General features: G+C 33.0%; 2 protein-coding genes across 7 annotated transcripts in view; one reads left to right on the top strand and one right to left on the bottom strand.

Moving 5' to 3' along the window:
* Positions 1–9088, bottom strand: part of LOC134696383 (heparan sulfate glucosamine 3-O-sulfotransferase 5-like) — a 92786-nt gene extending 83698 nt beyond the window's left edge. For 2 of the 6 annotated variants that reach the window (XM_063558257.1, XM_063558122.1), the window contains exons 1-2: positions 8967–9088; positions 3644–3724 (exon numbers count right to left, since the gene is read on the bottom strand). In XM_063558257.1, the coding sequence (XP_063414327.1) occupies positions 3644–3685 (42 nt within the window). In that variant the 5' untranslated portion in view covers positions 3686–3724; positions 8967–9088. Of the gene's footprint in view, positions 1–631; positions 1533–3643; positions 3725–8943 lie in introns of those variants that run through there. The other 4 variants (XM_063558131.1, XM_063558265.1, XM_063558195.1 and 1 more) reach the window with 4 other exon arrangements.
* Positions 9089–12123: 3035 nt separating this feature from the next.
* LOC134696369 (small ribosomal subunit protein eS12-like) lies at positions 12124–22309 on the top strand. The gene is made up of 6 exons (XM_063558103.1): positions 12124–12200; positions 13487–13531; positions 15732–15860; positions 17524–17626; positions 20773–20874; positions 22212–22309. The coding sequence occupies exons 2-6, from the start codon at positions 13512–13514 to the stop codon at positions 22272–22274; spliced, it is 417 nt and encodes a 138-aa protein (XP_063414173.1). The 5' UTR covers positions 12124–12200; positions 13487–13511; the 3' UTR covers positions 22275–22309.
* The last annotated feature ends 3900 nt before the right edge of the window (positions 22310–26209 follow it).

Raw genomic sequence — 26209 nt, 5'->3', positions numbered from 1 at the left:
TTTTATTTTTTTTAAATTTGAAATGCATACTATCACCTGTAATTAACATGATAAAAACATCAAAGAAAACACGGAAGACCAAGTTATACCTGTACACTTGTGTGTATTGAGCCAAAATTGAGGATTTCCACTGATGCAACAGAATGTCATACAGAAATGATATATTTCTTCTGACTTAAAAATTATAAGCCTTATTACATGTATCATCAATATCATGTGTTCACCCCCTCCATGATAAAACTGTTACAGTATAATACACCTTCTGAACACAATAAGGTTGTACTAAATACTAGCACATACAATAGGCATGGTCACTGAATTCTTCAAAAATTTAGAATTGGGGATAATAGTACTAATAAATCCTCAAATGTGAAATAAATCTTGAAATTACGTACATACTATGACAATGTCTGGATATTCTTAAAGGTAGTGTTCCCAAAGTTTTTACAAATTTTATGTTACATAATTACAAAAGTACAGCACTGTATATTTATACATCATACAACAATAAATGCAAATAAGTAAATTTATCTTAACTGTAGCGTGACAAATCTATTCTGAAATCTGACTTTTAAAGTAATTTATCAGTTAATGAAAGGATATATAACTTATAAAGTTGACATTATCTTACCTCTTTCTTCCTGTTGTCTTCAGTGTTGCTTTCTCTGTCGCATGATTTAACTTCCAAGTCTTCATATCTTTGTCCATTGTTTTGTTATATTTACTGGATTTTTTCATTATTTATGCTTGCTCAACATATAAAAACGATTTTTATCTCGGACCATAAATACCTTGGCAAAAACCACTCAGTCATGAAATTCAAATTTTATAAGCTGTTATTTTTATCATATAAAGCATCAATCAAGAAATGCCATATTTTACCCATTCAAGGTACAATGTATTCACACTTATTTAAGACATAGATCTTGTCTAGAAATTGACATGCAATCAAAGATTTAAGTTTGTAACTTAATTTATACCAAACATATCTCGTTTTTAGATTGAATATATTAATTCTACTTATACTTTAAAAGACTAGCTACCTGTTTTATAATTTAGACAAAATCACAAGTTTACCCAAAAAGCTAGGTTTAGCAGGATATTCATGGATTTTTAGTTTTCTTCTCAATTCAAACCAGATGCTCCGCAGGGCGTAGCTTTATACGACCGCAGAGGTTGAACCCTGAACGGTTGGGGCAAGTATGGACATAACATTCAAGCTGGATTCAGCTCTAAATTTGGATTGTGATTAAATAGTTGACACAGCATAGATTTCTGACACAGAATGAATGTGTTCTAATGAAATTAAAATTTTTGTTTTCTCTTAGAGCAATTCACTATGCTGTTGAATATTATTCCTCTCAAAAAAATGTTTGAAGAAATTTTCTTTTTATTTATGAAATTTCAAATGAGAAAATTGAACCCATTTTTTTTAATCACATCCCCCTTTCCCTTATTCCAAAACTAATCTCAATTAAAATTTCTAATGGAGTTTGCAACAATTACTACTCATTTAAATACATCATAAAATATTAAGATGTAATGAATGGTAAAGATTATTTTAATTTATCAGTTGGTAGTAAAAAGTGAATATACATTGCATATTGTATATTTAACAAAGATTTAAGTTGATTCTGGACAAAGAAAGATAACTCCAAATAAAAAAAATTCTTACAATTAGATATTTCTTGCTTACTATTCTGGACAAAGAAAGATAACTCTAATTTAAAACAAAATTGCTATTTCACAATATTTTGCAATAAGATATTTCTTGCCATAGCGCAATACTGTGCAATTGAAAAGACTTGCTATTGCACAAAACTTAATATAATAATTTTAGATCCTGATTTGGACCAACTTGAAAACTGGGCCCATAATCAAAAATCTAAGTACATGTTTGGATTCAGCATATCAAAGAACCCTAAGATTTCAATTTTTGTTAAAATCAAACTAAGTTTAATTTTGGACCCTTTGGACTTTAATGTAGACCAATTTGAAAACAAGACCAAAAATGAGGAATCTACATGCACAGTTAGATTTGGCATATCAAAGAACCCCATTTATTCAATTTTAGATGAAATCAAACAAAGTTTAATTTTGGACCCCGATTTGGACCAACTTGAAAACTGGGCCAATAATCAAGAATCTAAGTACGTTTTTAGATTCAGCATATCAAAGAACCCAACCGATTAATTTTTTGTCAATATCAAACGAAGTTTAATTTTGGACCCTTTGGACCTTAATGTAGACCAATTTGAAAACGGGACCAAAAGTTAAAAATCTACATACACAGTTAGATTCGGCATATCAAAGAACCCCAATTATTCAATTTTGATGAAATCAAACAAAGTTTAATTTTGGACCTTTTGGGCCCCTTATTCCTAAACTGTTGGGACCAAAACTCCCAAAATCATTTCCAACCTTCCTTTTATGGTCATAAACCTTGTGTTTAAATTTCATAGATTTCTATTTACTTATACTAAAGTTATGGTGCGAAAACCAAGAAAATGTTTATTTGGGTCCCTTTTTGGCCCCTAATTCCTAAACTGTTGGGACCTAAACTCCCAAAATCAATACCAACCTTCCTTTTGTGGTCATAAACATTGTGTTTAAATTTCATTATTTTCTATTTACTTAAACTAAAGTTATTGTGCGAAAACCAAGAATAATGCTTATTTGGGCCCTTTTTTGGCCCCTAATTCCTACACTGTTGAAACCAAAACTCCCAAAATCAATCCCAACCTTTCTTTTGTGGTCATAAACCTTGTGTCAAAATTTCATAGATTTCTATTACATGTATTAACTTAAACTAAAGTTATAGTGCGAAAACCAAGAAAATGCTTATTTGGGCCCTTTTTGGCCCCTAATTCCTAAAATGTTGGGACCAAAACTCCCAAAATCAATACCAACCTTCCTTTTGTGGTCATAAACCTTGTGATAAAATTTTATAGATTTATATTCACTTTTACTAAAGTTAGAGTGCGAAAACTAAAAGTATTTGGACGACGACGACTGAAAGTGTGTGTAAAAGCCTATTTTATGGTAGATCTTCATACAATTACAGGCATCATCATGAGGCATGCTTATTACAAATTTTACTAAAGAGTTCAAATCATAATAAAATCAAATTGCAGGCAATAATAAATTATGGTTCAATCTCAACCATAAATTTACAAACAAACAACCCATACAGAATCATGATCTTTGTATTTGGTCCCAACTCCACCATTTGTACCCTTCTATTAAGTTTTTTGAAGCTAAGATATTAATAATTTCATTTGATTTCAAAAAGAAAAAATACTATAAGCTGAAGATATTTATAAAATTGTATAAAAAGACATAAGCATGTATCCCATTCAAATAAACTTTAAAACTTTATCCCCTTATAGCTATTGGCAGAAATTTAATTTGAATAAATCTTGCATTTTTGTTTTTTGGTCATGAACAACATACATTTTGATCTGATATACAAATGTATATATATATGAGAATGTTGTGGATTCCAATACTGGCTTTTATACACCATTAGAGAGAGCTATGTCGATGTATTGACGAGGTGCGAGAGCAGTTTCATAGTTGGTGTAGTTGAATGATTTTCAGTTGGTAGAACACCTGATTACACATAGTTGATAGATGGTCCTACCTTAACTTTTCCTTCGACCCATACAACAAAAGTGCCCTTCATTTACACCCTATACTTCTTTCTGTGAACAGGTGGGTTGCCCTAAAAAGAGAAAGAATTTTATCAGATCTTCATTAAAGATGATTAATCCTCCTATTAAACTGGCTTCAGATGAATTAATACATAATTGGTTGCATTCTTTGGAAAAGGTACACAGCTCTATTGTGGCTATTCAATCAACACATGTATGCATGTATTGTTTGAATTAAATAGTACTTTCATGGTTTGTACATCATGGTAGCAAGTTACAACTGTTATATTGATAGAAGAAACTGTGTTATCAGTAACTGTTTGATCCAGATCAGCATATATACATTGCACATTTTGTATTTAAACATATTACATAGTAACAGGGTGAAGTAAAGCTTGTCATCTTCATAAATCACCACCATCAGTTTGTATTATTTGTACTACAAAATGTAACACAGTGGTAATACAAGTACAGTTGAAGTATTTTCCTTTTAAAATAGTCATTGAATTTCCTTGGTTACAAATTTTTGCTTATACTGGAACACAATTGCGACATCGCTGGTCTGTGACTGAAGTGAATAAAAGTGCCTATGTCTCATTTGAGCATTTTATACTATTGGTACCTGTATTGGATTTGGGCCAACATTAAAAATATCTTTGTTTCCCCTGGCCCAACTGAGGTTGTCAGAGTATGGGTAGGTAGGTAGGCTAATTTTCTTATTTTATTCCATGATATGGTTTAATTTATTGAATTTGTACAAAATTCAACTGATAGGCTAAAGTCAAGATAAGTGGGTATTCCCTTTGTTCAGTGTTCACCCCAGTTCTCTGGTGTTAAAACTGTTTCAGAATACAGGGACCTCCTTTCTTCCTGTTCATTATATGGTATGAAATCTACAAATAGGCACAATCTACATGTGTTAGAAATATTTAATGATACATGTACATGTAGCAAACGTTTTATTTGTTAAAACAAGCTTATTTCAAGTCTAATTTGATGCATAACTTACGTTACAACAAAACAGTTCCTTTGTTCATCAATTCATTCCAGAGATCCTTGATCTTCAATTATGAGATGACACCACTTGGGAATTAAATTTTCTATAGAAGTGAACAATAGAACATAATTCAGTTCATATCATGCATATGTTCAGTTGCACCTGGATCATGCAGCTTTGTCAATACACAGTATGGCTATAGTCCGCCATTACTGGACATCACACAGGTTCTCATAAAATTTGACGTCATATTTCAAAGTATCTGATGCCACAATGGAAAAGTGTTTGTTGTATGACATCAATAGTATATGATGATGATGGAAGTGTTTAACGACCTTAACTGGCACAGTTGGTATTTAAGTATTTACAAATTCTACTGATGCAGTTTTAAAGTTAAAGCCCTTTTGTAAATTTCATACCTGCCATAAATTGAAAGTAAAGGAAATCCCATTTAAACTGGGTTTTTTTTAAACCAGAAAACAGGGACATTCCCTTAAAGCAGGGAATACATGTATCCCACATTTTCTGACTTGTGCCCAACCTGTTCAAAGACAAAGTAGATAGATTTTAAAGCATGATTCAGACCATTTTACTCAAAGATGTATCCTTTAAACAGGAACAGATGTTAAAGACAAAGCAAATGAAGATGTACCCAGTGGGTTGAAAGATGCTTCAGGTGGTTTTTTCAAAGATCATCCTTACACACACACAAATTTTGTGGCAAGGCATTTTGTTTGTTTTCCTTTGCCTTGATATTAAATCTAAATGCTTGTTGACTAGTACAGCACCAGAAAGGTATTACCAAAAACCAAGGCTTGTTGACTACAGCAGCGGAAAAAAATCACCAAAAGCTATCATAGCCATAAGCTAGAGGCTCTAAAGAGCCTGTCGCTCACCTTGGTCTATTTGAATATTAAACAAAGGAAGCAGATGGATTCATGACAAAATTGTGTTTTGGTGATGGTGATGTGTTTGTACATCTTACTTTACTAAACAGTCTTGCTACTTACAATTATCTCTATCTATAATGAACTTGGCCCAGTAGTTTCAGTGAAAATGTTAATAAAAATTTACAAATTTTATGAAAATTGTTAAAAATTGACTATAAAGGACAATAACTCCTTAGGGGGTCAATTGACCATTTAGGTCATTTGACTTATTTGTAAATCTTACTTTGATGAACATTATTGCTGTTTACAGTTTATCTCTATCTATAATAATATTCAAGATAATAACCAAAATAAGACAAATTTCCTTAAAATTACGATTCAGGGACAGCAACCCAACAAAGGGTCGTGTGATTCATCTGAAAATTTCAGGGCAGATAGATGTTGACCTAATAAACATTTTCACTCCATGTCAGATTTGCTCTTAATGCTTTGGTTTTTGAGTTATAAGCCAAAAACTGCATTTTACCCCTATGTTCTATTTTTAGCCATGGCGGCCATCTTGGTTGGTTTGATGGGTCACCGGACACATTTTTTAAACTAGTTACCCCAAAGATGATTGTGGCCAAGTTTAGATTTATTTGGCCCAGTAGTTTCAGAGGAGAAGATTTTTGTAAAAGTTAACAATGACGACGGACGCAAAGTGATGGGAAAAGCTCACTTGGCCCTTTGGGCCAGGTGAGCTAAAAATAAAATTGGACAAAAATGGCTAATAAAATATTTTATGTCATGGTGATTTTACGGGGTCGGTCTTGGGAGGAGAAACAAACAATATATTATTTTTGGCCTTGACTCTGGAATTATTGATTATAAATTATGGGTATGTGGAAAACAAAAGGGCTTGTAATTGTGTACTTTTTATTCTACACCATTGTGGTGTATAAGTTTTATATAAAGTAGAATTCTTTGATTCATCATATCAACGTCATGCTGGCTAACAAATTGGACCTCTTTATTTTGATGTTACCGGTACAAAATGTAGATAAACATGTAATTAATAGATTTAGAAAATACTGACTGGTTCTGCTTCAGACAGAGAAAGGATATAAGTAATCCTGCTAATGACAGTTTACAGTTTAAAAGAATAATTAACTGGTTCCATTCAAATTACAGGCAGAGTCTGCATCGATTCAGAAAGTCATTGACTAGGTCTGATTCTCCTCAGAAGTAGTGCAGGCCGCCGCCCCGGTAGTGGATACAAATATTCTGTATATAGATTCACAGATTCACAGATTAGTTCTACAGAGAATGGGTAAAGATTCCGACAATATCTGACTTTTTCAGGTCTTACTGAAGACAGAGGTTTTGGATTTATAAATTTTAGTTTTGTTTTCAAAAACATGTTTTCCTTAAACCAGATGTTAACTTGACAATGTAAAAACACAGATCAGAGAGGAATATATGTAAAATCTCTGTATGAAGTTCTTTCCATGTTACAAAATGTATTTCTTTACGAAAATTCTTAAATGACCCTGAGATAAAGGTATTCATGATATTTGTAGAATTTTTAAAATATTCAGGAATCGAAGCGTTATTAAATCTCACATCTGTGCCAAGCACACAAGTTCAATTAATTGTGTTCTGTTGATTTATTGCTTTAACCAATTTTTATTCCCTTTTTAAATTGATTATAAAATCATATCATAATGCATATTTTTTAAAGACAACTATTTTGACCAGAGGGTAAATTTGTTAGACGAAACCATTAAATTATTAGATAAATTGCTTTAACTAACATGCTACATATATATGCTAGTTAAAGTAATTTTCTAAAGGACCAATTTCTGGTACAATACAATTTACCAGTTGCCTGAACTGGTAAATTTCAGATCTTCTAAAGTACATTGTTGCTCTTATTCATCTTGCTACTTTTAGGACTGTAAATGTGTGGCAGTTTATTCAAACAAGGCAAAATGTCCGGTCATAAAGATTGCAAAAACTTTTTCTCTCAATTTTTTCTGAATTATGTGAAAATGATAATAAACCTAACAAGTACATTTAATGTCCATTCAATGCTCAGCACAAGAACCAAAATAAAAATATCTGACTCATCCTGACAAAACGACCCTTATGGAAGCCATACTATCACTTTAGAAGCTGTCAAAAGATTTCAAGACCCCTTTAACATAAAATTGTCCATATTTTGAGTTAGAGCTGATGAAGTTTTCTATAATTTTGATATACTTTGTCCCAAAAGTAGTGCAACACACTGTAAAAATATAATTGAGAAAGAGCAGTTTGGATTTTTTAATTTTCATTTATTGTCTAAAAGAAATGCACTACGAAATAACTGTGGGCTCGGACCATAAGTGGGGCATTTGGCAGACCTACATGTATATTCAACCGGACTGCATCCTTTTTCATAAGTGCAGGGACAGTCTATACTTTCTTTGTTTATACCATTTAGACTGTACCTGATAATTGGGTCCTAAAACTTTTATTGGTGGGTTGAGTTGTTTAACCCTTTTCATAGGTGGGGTGAGTTGTCAGACCTATTTCAATGGGATTTTTCTCTTTTTTCATAAGTGGGGTGATTTTTCTGAAATTGGGGCGATTTGGTGAAAAAAGTAGGGCGACTTGATGTGTAGCGATTTGTCAATGTCATGGATTCATTGTCAACTTATCTTCGACTGTGGCTTTAAATGTCCATTTGGTCTCTCCTCTCCCGCCTCTCTTTTAAATTAAGATCTTACAACAATTGCATGATACTTTCCGATGACTATTTGACTTCAGCTAGCTTAATTCTAGATAAAAAAGCACTTGGTTAAATTAGCATCTGGTCAAATCGGCACCTATTCACAATGGCACCTGGTTCAATTGGCACTTGATGTTGTCATTTCAGCACCCATGTTATACATCTTTTTTTCCAGTAGTCACTTGAAAAACAAGCTTGGAGATTTGTATATTTATTATATATACATATTGGATACCGAATTGACTTTTAAATGAGTGCCAATTTATCCAGGTGCTGATTGGACTTTTACTATGGGTGCCGATTTGACCAGGTGCCGATTTCACTTGTACACAGCTATGAAGGTCTGGATGGGGGGGGGGGGGGGGTCTGTTATTCTGTAAACATTTATTTTTCACCCTTTTTTCTCTAATCTTCAAAAAATTAACCCCTTTTTCTCTAATCTTCATTTTTTTTGCCAGTTATTCTCTAATCTTCATTTTTTTAAGGGCATTATTCTTTAATCATTTAACCCCATCCAAACCCTCAGATATAGCTGAAGTCAGATTATTCATTTATAATTGCAATTGAGCCTCAAGGAAGTTTCCCCAATGCTGAGGCGTGATTAAAACGAAATATGCTATGCAAAAAACCTGAACTGTTTAATGCTTTTACCTAGACAGACGAGTTTTATTTACCTGGATAGACGAGCTTTGATGTTATAAATTGTACTGTCCCGTTTGTTTTTCTTTTCTTTCGCGGATAGGATATCAATTTCCGGTTTGAGAAAAAGAAAGATTTCACGGTTCTGTTATGTTCACGATAAAACGATCACATTTTTTCTTCTTCTAAAATCCGCAATTTGTTATATTCTATTAATTTTAACTATTTTTGAAATTAAAAAAAAATATAACAATATAGTAGGGACCTTTTATATTCAACCATATGGTATAAGTATTTACTCATTGTTAAAGGCCGTACACGGCCGGGTTACATCCACTTCATTTGAACTTTAGTGGTTAGTTGTCTCAATGGCAATCATACCACATCTCCTTATTCTATAAACTACAATTGTATATAAAATTTAGATATGGGATTCGAAAACAAGTTTGAAAAAACTTTTATCATAATTCCGTCTCCCGGATTATCAACTTTTTTTGCGTTTTTCTATATTCACGATATTATTTTAAACATAAATATGCTAGAAATTACTTATATTTGCTATTCACTATAATTATATCAAATCCAAGTTTATTTTCTACAGCGATTACCGAAAATATACATTTATATGAAAACGCGAAAATAATCGAACTTAATTGAAAACAAACAATTTTACTATAATTAGGAGATAACTGTATTGTATTTTAAGCTCCGACGGCATCAATTGGGGATTTGATGGTCGCAAATTAAGTTTACTGGCGACGCGTTATTTGGGAAAATAATGAGACATCTGTAATCATCAACCTACGACCAAATCATTTCTTAAAACAACAATTATGTTTAGATTGAGGTACACATTGATATTATGTGAACAAAACACAGATTTTCGTTACCGTGTGAGGCCAAAATCGATCACGCCCGCTTGGTTAGTACCTATATCCGCTGAACTGATGATACACGGTGAATACATGTTTGACCCCGCCGCATTTTTGTGCCTGTCCCAAGTCAAGAGCCTCTGGCCTTTGTTAGTTTTGTATGTTTTTCAATTTTAGTTCATTTATATGTTTTGAAGTTTAGTGTTCATAACGCCCATTTTCACTGAACTAGTACACAATTTTATTTAGGGGCAAGCTGCATGAGGACCACCTCATGGTGCGGGATTTTCTCGCTTCGTTGAAGACCCATTGGTGCTAAATTAAACTAATTGCAAGTGATTTTCTTATGTTTTAAAAATTATAATACAATAGAAAATTTGACTGACTGGTGAAAAAATGCTCAGAATGTCAAGAACTAATTAAGATCTGCGCACCGTTCATTCCTATAAAAATGTCATCAGATGCCTACTGGTTGGATTTATTGTCCCTAAATGGCCAACTTTTGTGTCTTGGAACTGAACAATAACAGATTGGCATGCAGAAATTATATATACAGCAACACTGATCTGTCATCGAAAGTTTAAGATATACAAAACTTTCAACATGACTGAAACTGAGACTTCTATTACACAGGCGGGGTCCTAATAGTTATCAATGAACTCCTTATCAGAGTTTTTGTGATTTTATTAAACAACAGTTTCTGCCTAACCAGTGACATATAGTATAAAACTGAGAATGGAAACGGGAAATAACAACAACCCATGCCGGACCCAATATTATGCCATGTAAACCATTTGGTTAAAAATAATTTTATCTGATTCGTAAAACAAAAAAGACAAACCACGATTGACAAATAAAATCGTAGAAAAGTACAGGGTCACCGTGAGCAACACAAACCCCACAAGTACGAGGTGCTTAATACCGCCCATATGCATGATCGTGCATGTAATTATGGTCGATTCCTCCGTTATTCAAAGAACCCATCGAGAGCTGCGAAGGTTCAGTGGAATCCGTGTACATTCCCTATCTTAATTGATTGATGGAGATGTGTTACTAACGTATTTACAACAACATTTTGTACAAGGACAGTCCCCAACCCAACACAACTGAGGAGTGCTAGCTAGGCCTGACACCGAGAAGTCTGTTATTAGGGACCGGTCAATATTTATTGGGGGAGGGGGGACCGGTGCAAAATGCAGTAGGACACACATTTTTTTTAACTTAATTTTTTATAGGACTCTACTTTTTTAGTTTTCACCACTGATAGGACAGCAATATTTTATGGCATATGTATGAATGTAGAAAAAAGGCTATACAAATTTAATTACAACAAAAACAAAAAAGGAACAACAATGGAAATACAATTTCAAGTCTAGACATTGATATTATGTATATAGAACAATCATGTAATGATTTTAAGGTTGAAAAAAATATACATGTACATGACTTTTTTTGTATAAAACAAAAATAATAACCAAAAAAAAACATAAAATTAATAAAAACAAAATGTTAAAAGAGAACATTGATGGAGCTTTTAATAAGTGATATGATATACTGCCATCGGTGTGGTACTAGAAAATTAGGAAAAAAGACAGAAAAAAATATATATGAAAAAAAAGATAATACAAATTGTTCATAAACTATTGTAAAGTATTACTCTTCATGTCAGAATCTTCCATTAGAATTGAGAGCAGTTCTACTGTTTTGGCATATTTTTTGCCTTCTTCAAGGAGGAGATGAGTTGAAATTCCAGACAAATTCAAAGACTACTTACTATATGTGATCTATAAAAATGAAGTTAAAGTCTGTTTGATTTATTCATAGATTAGATAGAACATATACTTATTTAGTAAATATTTCATATAGGACAGAAACCGTTTTTGGTATATTCAGAGGGTAGGACATAGATTTTTCAGTTAAGAGAGAAATAAGAATTGCACCGGCCCCCCCCCCCCCCAAAAAAAAAATTAATATTGACCGGTCCCTTATACGGTGGAGGAAGTCAAAGTACTATGAGAAAACCACTGTGGCACTCAGTGAGAACAGACAAATATCAGAAGATTGATCTCCAGGTCAAAGTAGAGGGCAACTTTTGCCGATCAACCGAGGCCCCCAACGTACCCATTCTTGTTTAAACTCCGGTCTGGGTACCAGAGGAGTGTGATGGAGTTGGAAAATCACCATTGTGATGTAATGAAATTTCTAGCGCCCCGATTCTGAATCGAACCCGGGACCTTTAACATCAGAACCATCGGTTTCAAACATTAAACCCTCAAACATAAACTTGCAAAAGAAACCCACAAAATAAAATCTGTCTTTGAATCAACCCTTTTCACTGTTCCGGAAGTCTACCTTAGACTTCCTTTTTGAATTTTATCTACACGTTAGGACATCATTGTTAGTAATTTGCAAATTCAATCTGTTGCCATCCTTTAAAGTTTATTGTCATTAGCGTTTTCTTTTTTTATGTTAATGAAGTTCTATGTTTCTGTATTTAATTAATGTTCTAATTGTTATTAAAATGTTGTTTATGCGACCAGAAACATGCATCATTTACTTCACGTATGAAGGTGCACTCGTAATGTAGTCTTGAAGGCTGGATTTTACATTGCAATTCATAAGAAAGTTGAGATATATTGTGATAATGTTGAAATTCATATCAATTATCATATCTGACCCGTGACAAGTCTAACCTTTAAGGATTCTGAGCCCATATGCAGGTCATTGTTTTCTAAACAAAAACAGATGTGCCCCCATTGTAGGAAATGGAAAATGCACTATGTTAGTATGTGCTAAAATATAACGAGGATGAGCACAATCTACATTATACTTCCCTCTTTTTTGCCAGGTATTAGATGAAGCATAATATCTAAATCATCTGGAAGTCGATGAAGTTGTTGACAGTTGAGCATTAGTGAGGGTTTTGTAATGCTATGTACCTATATGTTGTATTTTTCTATAACTTTACTTTGACATATAATTGTGAGACTTGAAGCTTAATTTTGATCAGAACTTGTACTTTACAAAAGACAAGTTTCGAGTTCGATGCATTTCCGTCAAAAACTCTGGTTTTAGTGAACATCGCTTCCGTTCTAATGTTGAGCTAGTGGTTTGAAAATTATAATGCTATATTGAACGAATTGTTCAGCAAATTAAATTGTCATAATCGACAATCAGCACTGCTGTCATTAGGGAATTGTGATAAGGTACATGTACTTACAAAATAAAACTTAATTTCTTTTTTATCCTGCACTAAGACGCTTGATGTACGTTAATATTTCAGGGATACAGGCGATCCCCTCTATCTGGTAAATGATGTCATAAAGGCGCGTATAATTGATGATTTTTTTTTGTTGACGGATGAATTCGAAAGTTGACTATTAAAAAGGTGCTCTGAAAAGCTAGTAAACCCAACAACAAAAGCAGAACAAACAAAACATGCATGTCCACTCATGCACAGATGTCCATGCAAATATTCCCAAAAAAAATTACTGTAAAGGGACTATTTGAGTATGGTTTGTACCTCATATTATTTTCTCAAACTACATTTCCCTACTTCTTTCACTGTGACACGTACTTTTCTGGCTGTGAAATTCTTATCTTCAGAAGGCACGACACAGTAATGCAATCCTACCTAAAGATTTGTTGCAAGTTATGATCTGTTTGTTTTAATTCTATTTCAGAAGGACGTCCGTCTCCAAACCAAAAATGGCATCGGATACGGAAGGGTATGTTATACCATGTATACAATATATTTTAGTTCATAAATTGGGTGAACCAAACTTGATAAATAAGTTTCTTTGATGATTTGTTGCAATTGTGGAGATACTGGGAAGTAGTTTAAAGGTCCAATAATTTGTTGAATATAAAAAAAACTAAAACAAAGGCTATTTAATTGATAACTTATGCTCATATTTTCAAGTATTTAGACATAAAGATCATGTGTTTATTTCTATAACTTTTAAAGAAAGTATCATATAGTTGACAAATTTATTCTAACTGGTCTGCCAATTTTCACCCCTCCTTGCCCCCCAGTGCATTAATGGCTATGTATTTAAAGGCTAACCAATTTCAGCCATACAAACATGAGGCCACTTTTTTTTTATTAGTTGGTTTACGGGATTCTTCTTAAAAAAGGAAGGGTAGGAGGTCGAAAAAAAAATAAAAATAAAAACAATGAAAAAATGTAGGGTAGGAGGTCGAAAAATAAATAAAAATAAAAATTGGAATTAATACTGGTTTTTTTAACCAAAAATGGAGAGAAACAAACAATGACATTACTCTATATAATAGTAATATAATCGCTGGAGTATATACACTCAAAAATGAGTCCACTCCTTGACGGGAAGATAGATAGATAGATATGATAGTATTATGCATTTTGTACTTAACATTTATGCAGATCGTTTCATAATTTGGTATTGATTCTTGCTGTTTCAATTTAAATTTAATGTGTTACAAGGAGTCCAATGTCAATGTAGATTGATGAAACCATGTCCCTGATGAAAGGGAAGTGTCTTTTCCAATTGCATTTCTCTTTGTTCTGTGTATTTATTTATCAAATTTAGATCAGGGAGTGACAAAATTCCTCATAACAAAATACAATCTTATTGAGGAAATACCATATGCGCTCTGCATGTCATATACCTTCATATATGGAACATTAAAACATGTCCTTCTTAGGCTTTTTATGCTATTTTACACTGCTATTTATAAAGTATAAGCTTATATCTCGAAGTGTTCTGGGATTGTCCCTTTTTATAAATGTTGAAGTGATTTTAATTGTCAGGCATTCTATTACAGTAATACATCTTCTGATTTTGTGTTGGGATCTTGTCCACCATTTCCCATCTCTGTTCCATTAAATCTTAATGGGTACGGTGGGATGGTATTTATGTATTTATATAATAAGGCCAATTAATCAGACACCCATCCCTGGCAGCAAGTTAAAAGATTCTTCCCTTAATTAAGTGACGTCTGGCAAGGCTATTTAAAACAAATCTTGGATGCCAGAAAGCCTTGCCAGACGTCATAATTATGTGTACCTCATATATGTAATGACAAATGCAGCTCAATCCTCAAGAAACTAAAACAACCCCTTTCGACGGGTTTCGGACTTTCTGATCAACACTTAAACCAAAGTTGACCCGCCGTCAACCTCACTGACAGTCTAAAACAGGGTTTCAAATTAGCGGTTGTTCGACCTTTTAAACCAAACTTCCCAAACCATCTCAAAAATAATTTTCATTTTTATTATTCATGACTGCGATGTTTATTTTGTTCAACCGTTAAGATTTACACCGAAAATCTCAAAGGCAACAATATAAAAATCGTATCTGGTCCTCCATTTCAACTTCTGAAGCAAGGTTGTCGGCTATCCGAACTTTCCCGAAGTCCTGCGTGTAACATTGATTGCCGAGTTTATGAGCTTCGGTCCTTGCTTAGAGAAGTTGCCTCCATTTTCAACTGGTTCCTTTTCACCGCATTAAATCATAATGAAACGTTGACTGAACAGGGAACCGCCTTTCAACTGGTTCCTTTTCACCACATTAGATCATCATGAAACGTTCACTGAACAGGGATCCGCACGGGATTTCCGAGGGTATTCCGACTGGAAGAAGAAAGACCGATCTTTTTTAATCATGTTTTTATTTTTATTTGTACTTCTTAAAACAGAAAAAGGTCGGCGGAATTAAAAAAAATCTTCAAAATCGTTTTTATTTTTATTTCAATATCGTGAAAAACAGGGTCGGCGGATCCGTAAACCAACTAATAAAAAAAAAGTGGCCTGATTAACAATTTATGAAACTTTAAAATTTTATAATTGGTAGATTGCTTTCTCATTGAAATTCAGATTACATCTTCATGATATTGCAAGCAATTTTAAGAAAACTTGTAAGCAGCATAGAGTTTAATTTATGCTTTCAGAGATGATGTTCCCATGGCAGCAGGAGGAGTTATGGATATATATACAGCTCTACAGGAAGTTCTCAAGACATCTTTAATCCACGATGGCTTAGCAAGAGGCCTTCATGAGTGTGCCAAGGCACTTGACAAGTTAGTTTGGGATATATATAATTATACAGCTTTATTCATTATTCTTTATAAGGCATCACTGATTCACAATGCCTTAAATAGCAAGAGGCTATAACAAGTTTTTCAAGACTTTTTACTGTGCTTATCCAGTGACCTTTGGGGTATCACATTAGCAAAGACTAAAACAGTTTATCAAATTGCAGTCAGATTTCTACTCCAACTAACTGATCAACTGGTAAAATATTTTAGCAGATTGCTCAAGTGAAATGTTGTTAGTATGAAGTGAGTGCTGTAAAATAAAATGTTATACTTACCATCCAGATCCAGTCAGTTGATACCTTTGTCAATCATTTCTAACACAAATAATATCTTACTATAGTATGAGTCACTGAATAAAATGGTATAATTTTAACATGGAAACTTCTATCATAAATAAATATTATAAATGAATAGTTCAAAGCATTGTTTTGTAGGTGTATATTTTATAGCTTTGTCTTATAAGATGAAGTTATTGTGCAATTGTGATTCGAATAACATTTTGTATACAAATTACTGATCTGCTGGCAATAAAGGGAAATAATTTACATTACAAATAATCAGCAAAATTTTGTTCTGTCTGACAAATATCAAATTTCCCCATTTAATTTGTTTGTAACATTATTTCTGTTTTATTTAACTTTTATCCTCTGTTCTAAAACGAACAATGAAACTTATTTAATGATGAAAGACGATTAACAGCTGTTTTGCAAAATGTTGAATTGTTCAAAGTATAAGGGATTGTCTACCAAGGAGCACAAGATAACTTTTAAGCAGTATTTTGCAAAAACTTTCTAATTTGTGTTCTACATGCCCTTCAACTTCATACTAATTTTGCATTTCATTTTTTTTTTATGAATCTTTTGTAGGCAAAATCATAAGCCTAGTATCATTGATTAAATTTTATGTGTACATTTGAACTCAATATAAATTATTTCCCTTTAATGACAGCAGATCAGTAATTTGTATACAAAATGTTATTCGAATCACAATTGCACAATAACTTCATCTTATAAGACAAAGCTATTAAATATACACCTACAAAACAATGTTTTGAACTATTCATTTATAATACTTATTTATGATAGAAGTTTCCATGTCAAAATTAGACCATTTTATTCAGTGACTCATACTATAGTAAGATATTATTTGTGTTAGAAATGATTGACAAAGGTATCAACTGACTGGATCTGGATGGTAAGTATAACATTTTATTTTACAGCATTCACTTCATACTAACAACATTTCACTTGAGCAATCTGCTAAAATATTTTACCAGTTGATCAGTTAGTTGGAGTAGAAATCTGACTGCAATTTGGTAAACTGTTTTGGTCTTTGCAAATGTGATACCCCAAAGGTCACTGGATAAGCACTGTAAAAGTAAACAAAAATGCTTTTTAAAATTTGAAAAATGAAAAACATATAACAAGCAGAAAAAAGTTTACATGGATAGATTAAATCTGGTTTTACATGGATAGATTAAATCTGGTTTTAGACTATCACAAAAGTCTGATTTTTATTAAATTAGTAAAGTAATTGTGACATTTAACACTATTTACAGAGTAATGCATTTGACGGTTAGCTTAATTTTATCAACTGTATTTCTTTAATCAAATGTGGAACACAAAAATTAGTATTCATCTTTCAGACGTCAAGCCCATCTTTGCATCTTGGCCAACAACTGTGACGAACCAGCTTACGTTAAGTTAGTTGAAGCACTCTGTACAGAACATGGCATTAATCTATTGAAGGTAAAACATGGTGTTAAATTATTTATATGAATTATGATTAGACTCACAATGGATATATCATATATAAATTATAATGATTGATTGATAGTTAATGTCCCATCAACATGTCCAGTGGCAAATATTTCATACACCTTCAGGACATTAAAACAAGGTATTGTCAGATCTTTGGAAGCAAGACATGGATGCAGGATCTTACAAATATTCAGATTGAAATTTTGTGCCCAGGGTTTTACTTCAAGGTTGACCCTATTCATATACCCTAGTCAATATATCTTGTTAATGAAATGAAATTTAGTGGTGCTAGCTAGTGGACATGATCTTTAAACAGTCACCAAAACCTATGATGAAGAATTCCATGCTCCCTCTTCTGAAGTTTGATGTGGATACAATGGAAATTATTTCTACTCTGAGGTTTTATAAATATTATTCATAATGTATATATATGTTGGTTGATCGCTTGAAGATTGATTAATGTCCAGTGGCATATATTTCGGTCATATTCAAAATGAGAACAAATCTTCTGCGGAGAAGGTTGGCCTTGGTAAATGTGGACTTTTGGAATGCCTTTGGAGAAGGGGGGCATGTGAGGATAGGGACAATATGTTTGCCTGGCAACAGACCACCAGGAAGGAACCCCTCTGTCAGTTATTTCTCAAGAGATCTGAAATGTGGCATGATTTATATTGCAATTCCAACCAGCTGTGACTGTCCTCAAACATATCTTACAAATTTAAATGTTAATGGAATGTCATCACTTAATTGGTGCCAGAAGACTAGTAGAACTATAAATGGCAGTAAATTATATGCTTTGTAAATTGTATCATGTTAAAACCTCTTTTAAAATTCCAATTGTGTTTAATCACATTCTAAATTGGAAATAAATTACTGTTTCACTGAGTGACTGAAATTTAAAAATATTCATAAAAATTTACTTGAACCTGTGATGAAGAATTCCATGCTCCCTCTTCTGAAGTTTGATGTGGATACAATGGAAATTATTTCTACTCTGAGGGTTAACAAGTATTATACAGTATATTATTGATTGATTGTTGCTTGATTTATGCTCAGTGGCAAATACTTCATGTATATTTTGTTGGAAGAGAACACATGAACAAAACTACATAATGAAAGTTCTGCAAGGTACGTTTACCATGATGAAGGGCTTGAAAACTAGACTGCCACTGTGCAATGAAGACATGATGGATTGGGTCAAACATGTTGTAATGCATCAGGGACCTCTTGTTGCAAATGTTCTGTAATTTGCAAGAACAGAATCCCCCAATTCAACAACCAAATTCATATCATCTGTGATCGTATTTTACATTTCTTGACAACCAAACATATACCCATATTTATCAAGGGTTTTACTGCAGGATGGTAAAAGTATTAGGATTGACCAGTAAATAACTTTAATTGGACCTCAAACTTAAAAGTCATTAAAACCTATGATGAAGAATTCCATGCTCCCTCTTCTGAAGTTTGATGTGGATACAATGGAAATTATTTCTACTCTGAGGTTTTATATGAGTATTAAAATCCAGTATATTATTGATTGATTGGTGCATGATTAATATCCAGTGAAAAATATTTCATGTATATTTTGGAAGAGAACAAATGAACAAAGCTACATAACAAATTAATGTTCTGCAAGGTATGTTGACCATGGTGAAGGTGTTGAAATCTTGACTGTCACTGGGCAATGAAGCATGTTGGATTGGGGCAGACATTTTGTCATGCAGCAAGGACCTCTTAATTCAAATGTTCTGTAATTTGCATAACGAGAAGCCTCCAATAAAATGTCAAAACTACACCATGTGATTGTATTTTATATATGCTTCACAACCTAGCATATACCCAAATTTAGCAAGGGTTTTACTGCAAAGTGGTTATACTCGAAAGGGATGACCCTGAAAAAAATTGTACCTCAACCTTTACCTAAATGAGTCCCTTGAACCTATGATGAAGAATTCCATGCTCCCTCTTCTGAAGTTTGATGTGGATACAATGGAAATTATTTCTACTCTGAGGGTTAACAAGTAATATACAGTATATTATTGATTGATTGTTGCTTGATTTATGCAAATATTTCATGTATATTTTGGAAGAGCACACACGAACAAAACTACATAACAAAGGTTCTGCAAGGTATGTTTACCGTAATGAAGGTGTTGAAATCTAGACTGTCACTGGGCCTTGAAGGCATGTTGGATTTTGGCAGACATGTTGTCATGTAGCAGGGACCTCTTGTTGCAAATGTTCTGTAATTTGCTAGAACAGAATCCTCTGATTAAACAACCAAATTCACATCATCTGTGATCGTATTTTACATTTCTTGACGACCAAACATATGCCCATATTTATCAAGGGTTTTACTGCAGGATGGTAAAAGTATTTGGATTGACCAGTAAATAACTTTAATTGGACCTCAAACTTAAAAGTCATTAAAACCTATGATGAAGAATTCCATGCTCCCTCTTCTGAAGTTTGATGTGGATACAATGGAAATTATTTCTACTCTGAGGCTTTATGCATATAAAAAATCAGTATATTTATATTGATTGATTGATTGTTGTTTGATTAATATCCAGTGGAAAAAATATGTTATGTATATTTTTGAAGAGAACAAATGAGCGAAGCTACATTATGAATTAATGTTCTGCAAGGTATGTTGACCATGATAAAGGTCTTGCAATCTAGACTGTTGCTGGACAATGAAGGCATTTTGCATTGAGGCAAATATTTTGTCATGCAGCAGGGACCTCGTGTTGCAAATGTTAAAAACATCCAAACTACACCATGTGATTGTATTTTGTATATGCTTCACAACCAAGCAAGCATATGCCCATATTTAGCAAGGGTTTTACTACAAACTTAAAACTCAAAGGGATGGTCAGAAAATAAATTGCATTGGACCTCAACCTTTACATATAAAACAATTCGCTTAAACCTATGATGAAGAATTCCATGCTCCCTCTTCTGAAGTTTGATGTGGATACAATGGAAATTATTTCTATTCTGAGGTTTCATAAATAGTTTGTATACAGTACATAGGTGTATGATTGATAGATTATTTTGTATAGTTATATAGAAAAGACTGGCATATATTTAAAAAAAATTACTCATGAATATGCTCTGATTATTTACAGATAGATGACAGCAAGAAACTAGGAGAATGGGCTGGTCTATGCAAAATTGATAGAGAAGGAAAGGCCAGGAAAGTTGTTGGCTGTAGCTGTGTAGTTGTTAAAGTAAGTTATCTCCCCTGAAACAGGAATAATTGTGCTAAAAACATATAATACACCATGAGTGTTTTCTGCATCTGAGACTGACATTGCTGATCAAGGATTAAATGTTTTATAATCTTATAATACATCTCACATTTTATGAACCCAAGTCTGAGAAAATATAGCCTATGATGAAGAATTCCATGCTCCCTCTTCTGAAGTTTGATGTGGATACAATGGAAATTATTTCTACTCTGAGGCTCGATGGTTTTCCGAGCTTAATTGCTTCTTTAGACAAACAAACATAGGGTATTAAGCACAAATTTTATAAATCCTCTCCATGAACATTGAAAGTAATTTATCAATGAATTATATTCTCATTTTCCAAAATATTCAAAATGTATATATGTATAACCATAACTTGGAAAAGAACAAATGGTTGATGCTAAATGAATTATCAAAATGTAAAGTAATATTTTAGATAAGATGAGAGTTATCTTACTTTGTCTACATCATTAGAACTGAAAAATTCACAGTGGTGCATTTCAGGGCTCAATAACTATAGGGTTATTGCATGAATATTGGGGAATATTGTCCTAAGTAGAATTTTATATTGCACGAGCTTGCGAGTGCAATATTTGTTCTACGAGGGACAATATTACACAATATTCATGCAATAACCCTTTTATTGTATAGCAATATAATATTTGAAAGTAAAAATTGGTTTAAACTAATATTTTGTCATCAACGTCATGAATTTGGAAGATTTATTGCACTAGTGCAATAATGGAATTTATTGCATGCTAACTTATGGTTACTTTCTGTGGGAAATATTATATTGCTATAAAATGAAATATTGAATTTTTAGTTCCTAATGCAAGATAAATTCATTATTTATCCTTCAGTGCTCATAAACACCTTGCAAGTTTCCAGAATGGAAAATAATTGCAATTATTGTCCTTGAATAACAACATTTGTGTGAGAGGAATGCAAACCATAATTTAAGGCGTTGTTTAAAAAAATAGCTGTGTGATAACCTTAGTTCTATTCTATAAAATATGTATGAGAATTAGCTAGCGAGTTAATTGTTGCTCTACTTTTAGTCTAGTAACATTAATACTGGTATTTTACAAAGATTTGTAGCAACATGAGTAATAGGGCTGCTTTTTGTCAAGTTTTTTTTAGCAACAACACATTAACAAATTATCAAGTGTAGACACATCTACATTTGATTACAATATATGAAACAATACTGCTTGCTTTCTAGACTTTTAAAACCGTGACAGTGTTATGCAAACATCATGTATTTTAAAATGATTAAACCTAAGTATTGACCTAATTTGTATTATTTCTGTTTTCAGGATTATGGAAAAGAATCACAGGCTCTGGATGTTCTTCATGAATACTTCAGATCAAAGAAATAAACTTTCAAATAAAATGTGATGTTTTGAGAGGAAAATAGTGTTGTCTTCTATATGCACGATAGATTAAGCATACACCCTGTCACATGAAATCTTCATTTAATTTAAAACAAAACCCAGAAAATGGCTGCAAAACAGATTTAAGAATTTCCCATATACTATAGCATGACATAAACAAGCTGCAGACCAAACAAACACAAGAACATGACATTAACAAACTTCAGACCAAACAAACACTAGAGCATGACATTAACAAGCTGCAGATCCAACAAACACCAACATGGCATTAACAATCTGCAGACCAAACAAACACTAGAACATGACATTAACAAGCTGCTGATCAAACATGCACTAGAGCATGACATTAACAAGCTGCAGACCAAACATACACTAGAGCATGACATTAACAAGCTGCAGACCAAACATACACTACAACATGACATTAACAAGCTGCTGATCAAACACTAGAACATGACATTAACGAGCTGCAGACCAAACAAACACTAGAACATGACATTAACAAGCTGCAGACCAAACATACCCTAGAGCATGACGTTTAAAAGCTTCAGACCAAACATACACTAGAGCATGACATTAAGCTGCAGACCAAACATACACTAGAACATGACATTAACAAGCTGCAGATCCAACAAACAACATGGCATTAACAAGCTGCTGATCAAACACTAGAACATGACATTAACAATCTGCTGATCAAACACTAGAACATGACATTAACAATCTGCTGATCAAACACTAGAACATGACATTAACAAGCTGCTGATCAAACATGCACTAGAGCAAGACATTAACAAGCTGCAGACCAAACATGCCCTAGAGCATGACGTTAAAAAGTTTCAGACCAAACATACACTAGAGCATGACATTAAGCTGCAGACCAAACATGCACTAGAGCATGACATTAACAAGCTGCAGATCCAACAAACACCAACATGGCATTAACAAGCTACAGACCAAACATACACTAGAACATGATACAACGAGCTTCAAACCCAAACGTACACTAGAACATAACATTAAAAAGCTGCAGACTAATTACGAAAATCATTTATCTTGCATAGAAACCAAAAAGATTTAGATGATGATTTCTAACCAAAGTTTTGGACATACAATCAGATGTCGAGTTGTTACAAGATCTCCTTTGCTTGGTCCTCTGTCCGCTGTTAATATTGTGTCAAAATACATTTTGTAACATCACATTCAACCTCTACAAAAAAAGGTTTTAGAAATGTTTTTATCATAAGCCATAACTTCATGAAAAAGTGGATGTTGTATTGCCATCACCTTGGGTGTTTGTCCTGCACACATTTCCTCTTGACACTGGAACCATCAAGCAGAACATACATGAACAGCCTGAAAAGGATCTGTCGCACAACTAAAGATATTTGATACTGATTATCCAATTTGTCAAATAAACCTCATCTGAATTATATAACACTTCAAATTTGGTCATCAGTTTGACAATGATGCTTTGTAATGTGAACAAATTTATACCCCTGCTGTGGTGGATGTGAGACTGTTGTCAGTGTATTTTACAAATAGAAATAAGAGCATGTTGTATTATTGCCAATCGGAGATTTTGTGATTTGGTTACTTTAAAGGGAACAACCAAATTCTCAAATGATTTTTTTCCTCTTATGCAATCTGGAACGTTTTTCAGCAGAATATTCCAAAGAATGATTTTGTGTATTAGACTTGTTTAGTTCTCCATCTAAAAATCTTTGAAGAATATTGCCATATAGAGCTGTTAAAAGATTTTTCAAGAGGAAGTATATGCAATTAAAATACTCCTTGCCATCCAGTTTCTCTGTGACAAATACAAAGCTTCAATAATGCAATATTTAGATAAAGATGATAAGAAATGTAATCAAAACCCAAGATACTGACTTGATATCTAAATCTTTCAAGATTTATCACTAACTTGGAGCTAGAACATTTATTCATATAGTAATAATGTTCCCAGCTTCGAAAAACACAAAATACAGTGTAATCATCATAAAATTCTATGCATCCTATCCACGAACATTTCCAAAAATTTAAATGAAATGATTACCAGACATTCATCTTACAATGTTATACTTTCCAAGATAAGGAGGGGGGGGGGGGGGGGTACGGGCCCCCCCTTTCATGGGAAAAATTTGGTTGTTATATATAGGGAATCATTGAAGCATGCCTGGAGCGGGCCACCTCTTAGGTCAGTCAGAGGGCCCCCCCTTAGGAAAAGTTCTGGATCCGCCACTGCTCTCAAGGATGTACTTCGGTGAGGTTGGGTGAAAATTAATAAATTAAGAAGTTAAAATTTATACTTTAAGCTGGTAGAGCATCAATTAAGGATAAAAATAAGCTAAAAAAATTGATAGGTCATGGATCTCCTTTTTGAGATATTTGAGATTTAAAAATTGCGGGAAAAGACTGACTCAGACTTTTACCTTGTACTAGTATTTGCATTGGTATTATTGGGTCTCAAAACAAAAGAAAGAAAATTAAGAATCTTCTAAAATTTTGGTAAATGACCTTTCATGTGGTATTTAATCTTATATGGAAAGATAAATGGGTGTTATAGGGCAAAATATTTTACATTGTGTTGTATGGAAAAACACAAAGGAGTCTGAACATTTGACACAAATTCCAAAACCTCACCCTAGTACAACCTTAAAACATCAATGATGTCATCTTTAAAAATTGGAGTTGTCTTTATTTGGCTGGAATAATGCTTGATACAAGGCAATATTTTATTTTCTCTCCACTGATAAATTTTAGCAAACTTTACCCTTCAGTGCTTACCAGCATGTTGATTTACTCATCTGCCTTACCTATCATTTCAACCATTAATGGTAGTTGTCTATTCTCTAAGAAGAAATAGAGTTCATATTTCTCTTTGGAGCACAGACATTATATTACTTTGGTTTTGGTATAATGCAGAGTGCACCAAGTGTCTGCCAGTTTATGCCAGGGAACCACTTCTGGTAGGTCTATAATATTTGGTATACAGCTGGGTTTAGTATAAGTTCATCTCATTTCCATTATGTGGCCAAACATTCTCAGTCATGGTCTATTGACCTCTAAACTTTTGTTTGATTATATGTATTAGTTTATGATCAAATTAGTTTTTTGGGAAGCACTACTGGTTTCAATATTATTTGGTATGTAGTTGTACTAGTATTTGCACATCTGATTTCCATGGAGATTGTTTTGCATTTAAAACTTAGACATTTTTTACAATTAAAAGTTTGTGCTGAGGTTATTTTAATGACTAGTCAATGATATTTAGTATGCAGTTTTATAAGCATTGGCATTTCTCCATTCCATAAATGTCTTTTGACCCTGTACCTTCAGTCAAGATTCATTGACTAAATATATGTTTAAATATTGCCATTTTTATTCTACTTTCAAGCAGGAAAAAAGCAAGACATATCTCTGTGTCTAGTTTCACCTGAGTATCTTTTGTCAAACACTAATCAAACATCGGAATTGGATGTTACTTTGATAATCATTCTAATTTCAGAACACTTGCTACACGATTACAACCTTTCACTAGCTTTGAGCTAAATTTATAAGTACTAAACGGTAATAAGCTTTAAAAGTTACTACCATCATTTAGTTACTAGTATGTATAATGTAGTTCTCATTCCAGCAAACAAATCTGCCTTGACAATAAAAGCTTGAAAAGTAGCATTGGTTGTGCAGACAAAGAACAACTTTAACCTGATAATTCAAATTGCAATGGAAAGGAAGAGGCAAGTTCAGTTTCTAAGACAGAAAAAAGGTAATACAAGTACTGGTTGATGAGATATGTCTATAGGAACTAAATTATCTATTATTTATAAACTTCTTGATATAGAATTGCAGTATATCTTTCAAAAACTATATAACTTGAACATAATAAATTAGAGTTGTTCCCCTTTAGTGGTAAAAGA

This window comes from Mytilus trossulus, chromosome 1 (assembly GCF_036588685.1).
Source record: "Mytilus trossulus isolate FHL-02 chromosome 1, PNRI_Mtr1.1.1.hap1, whole genome shotgun sequence".
Taxonomy (NCBI): domain Eukaryota; kingdom Metazoa; phylum Mollusca; class Bivalvia; order Mytilida; family Mytilidae; genus Mytilus; species Mytilus trossulus.
Note: the sequence above shows the minus strand (reverse complement) of the source record. Positions and strands in the feature narration are given on the sequence as shown.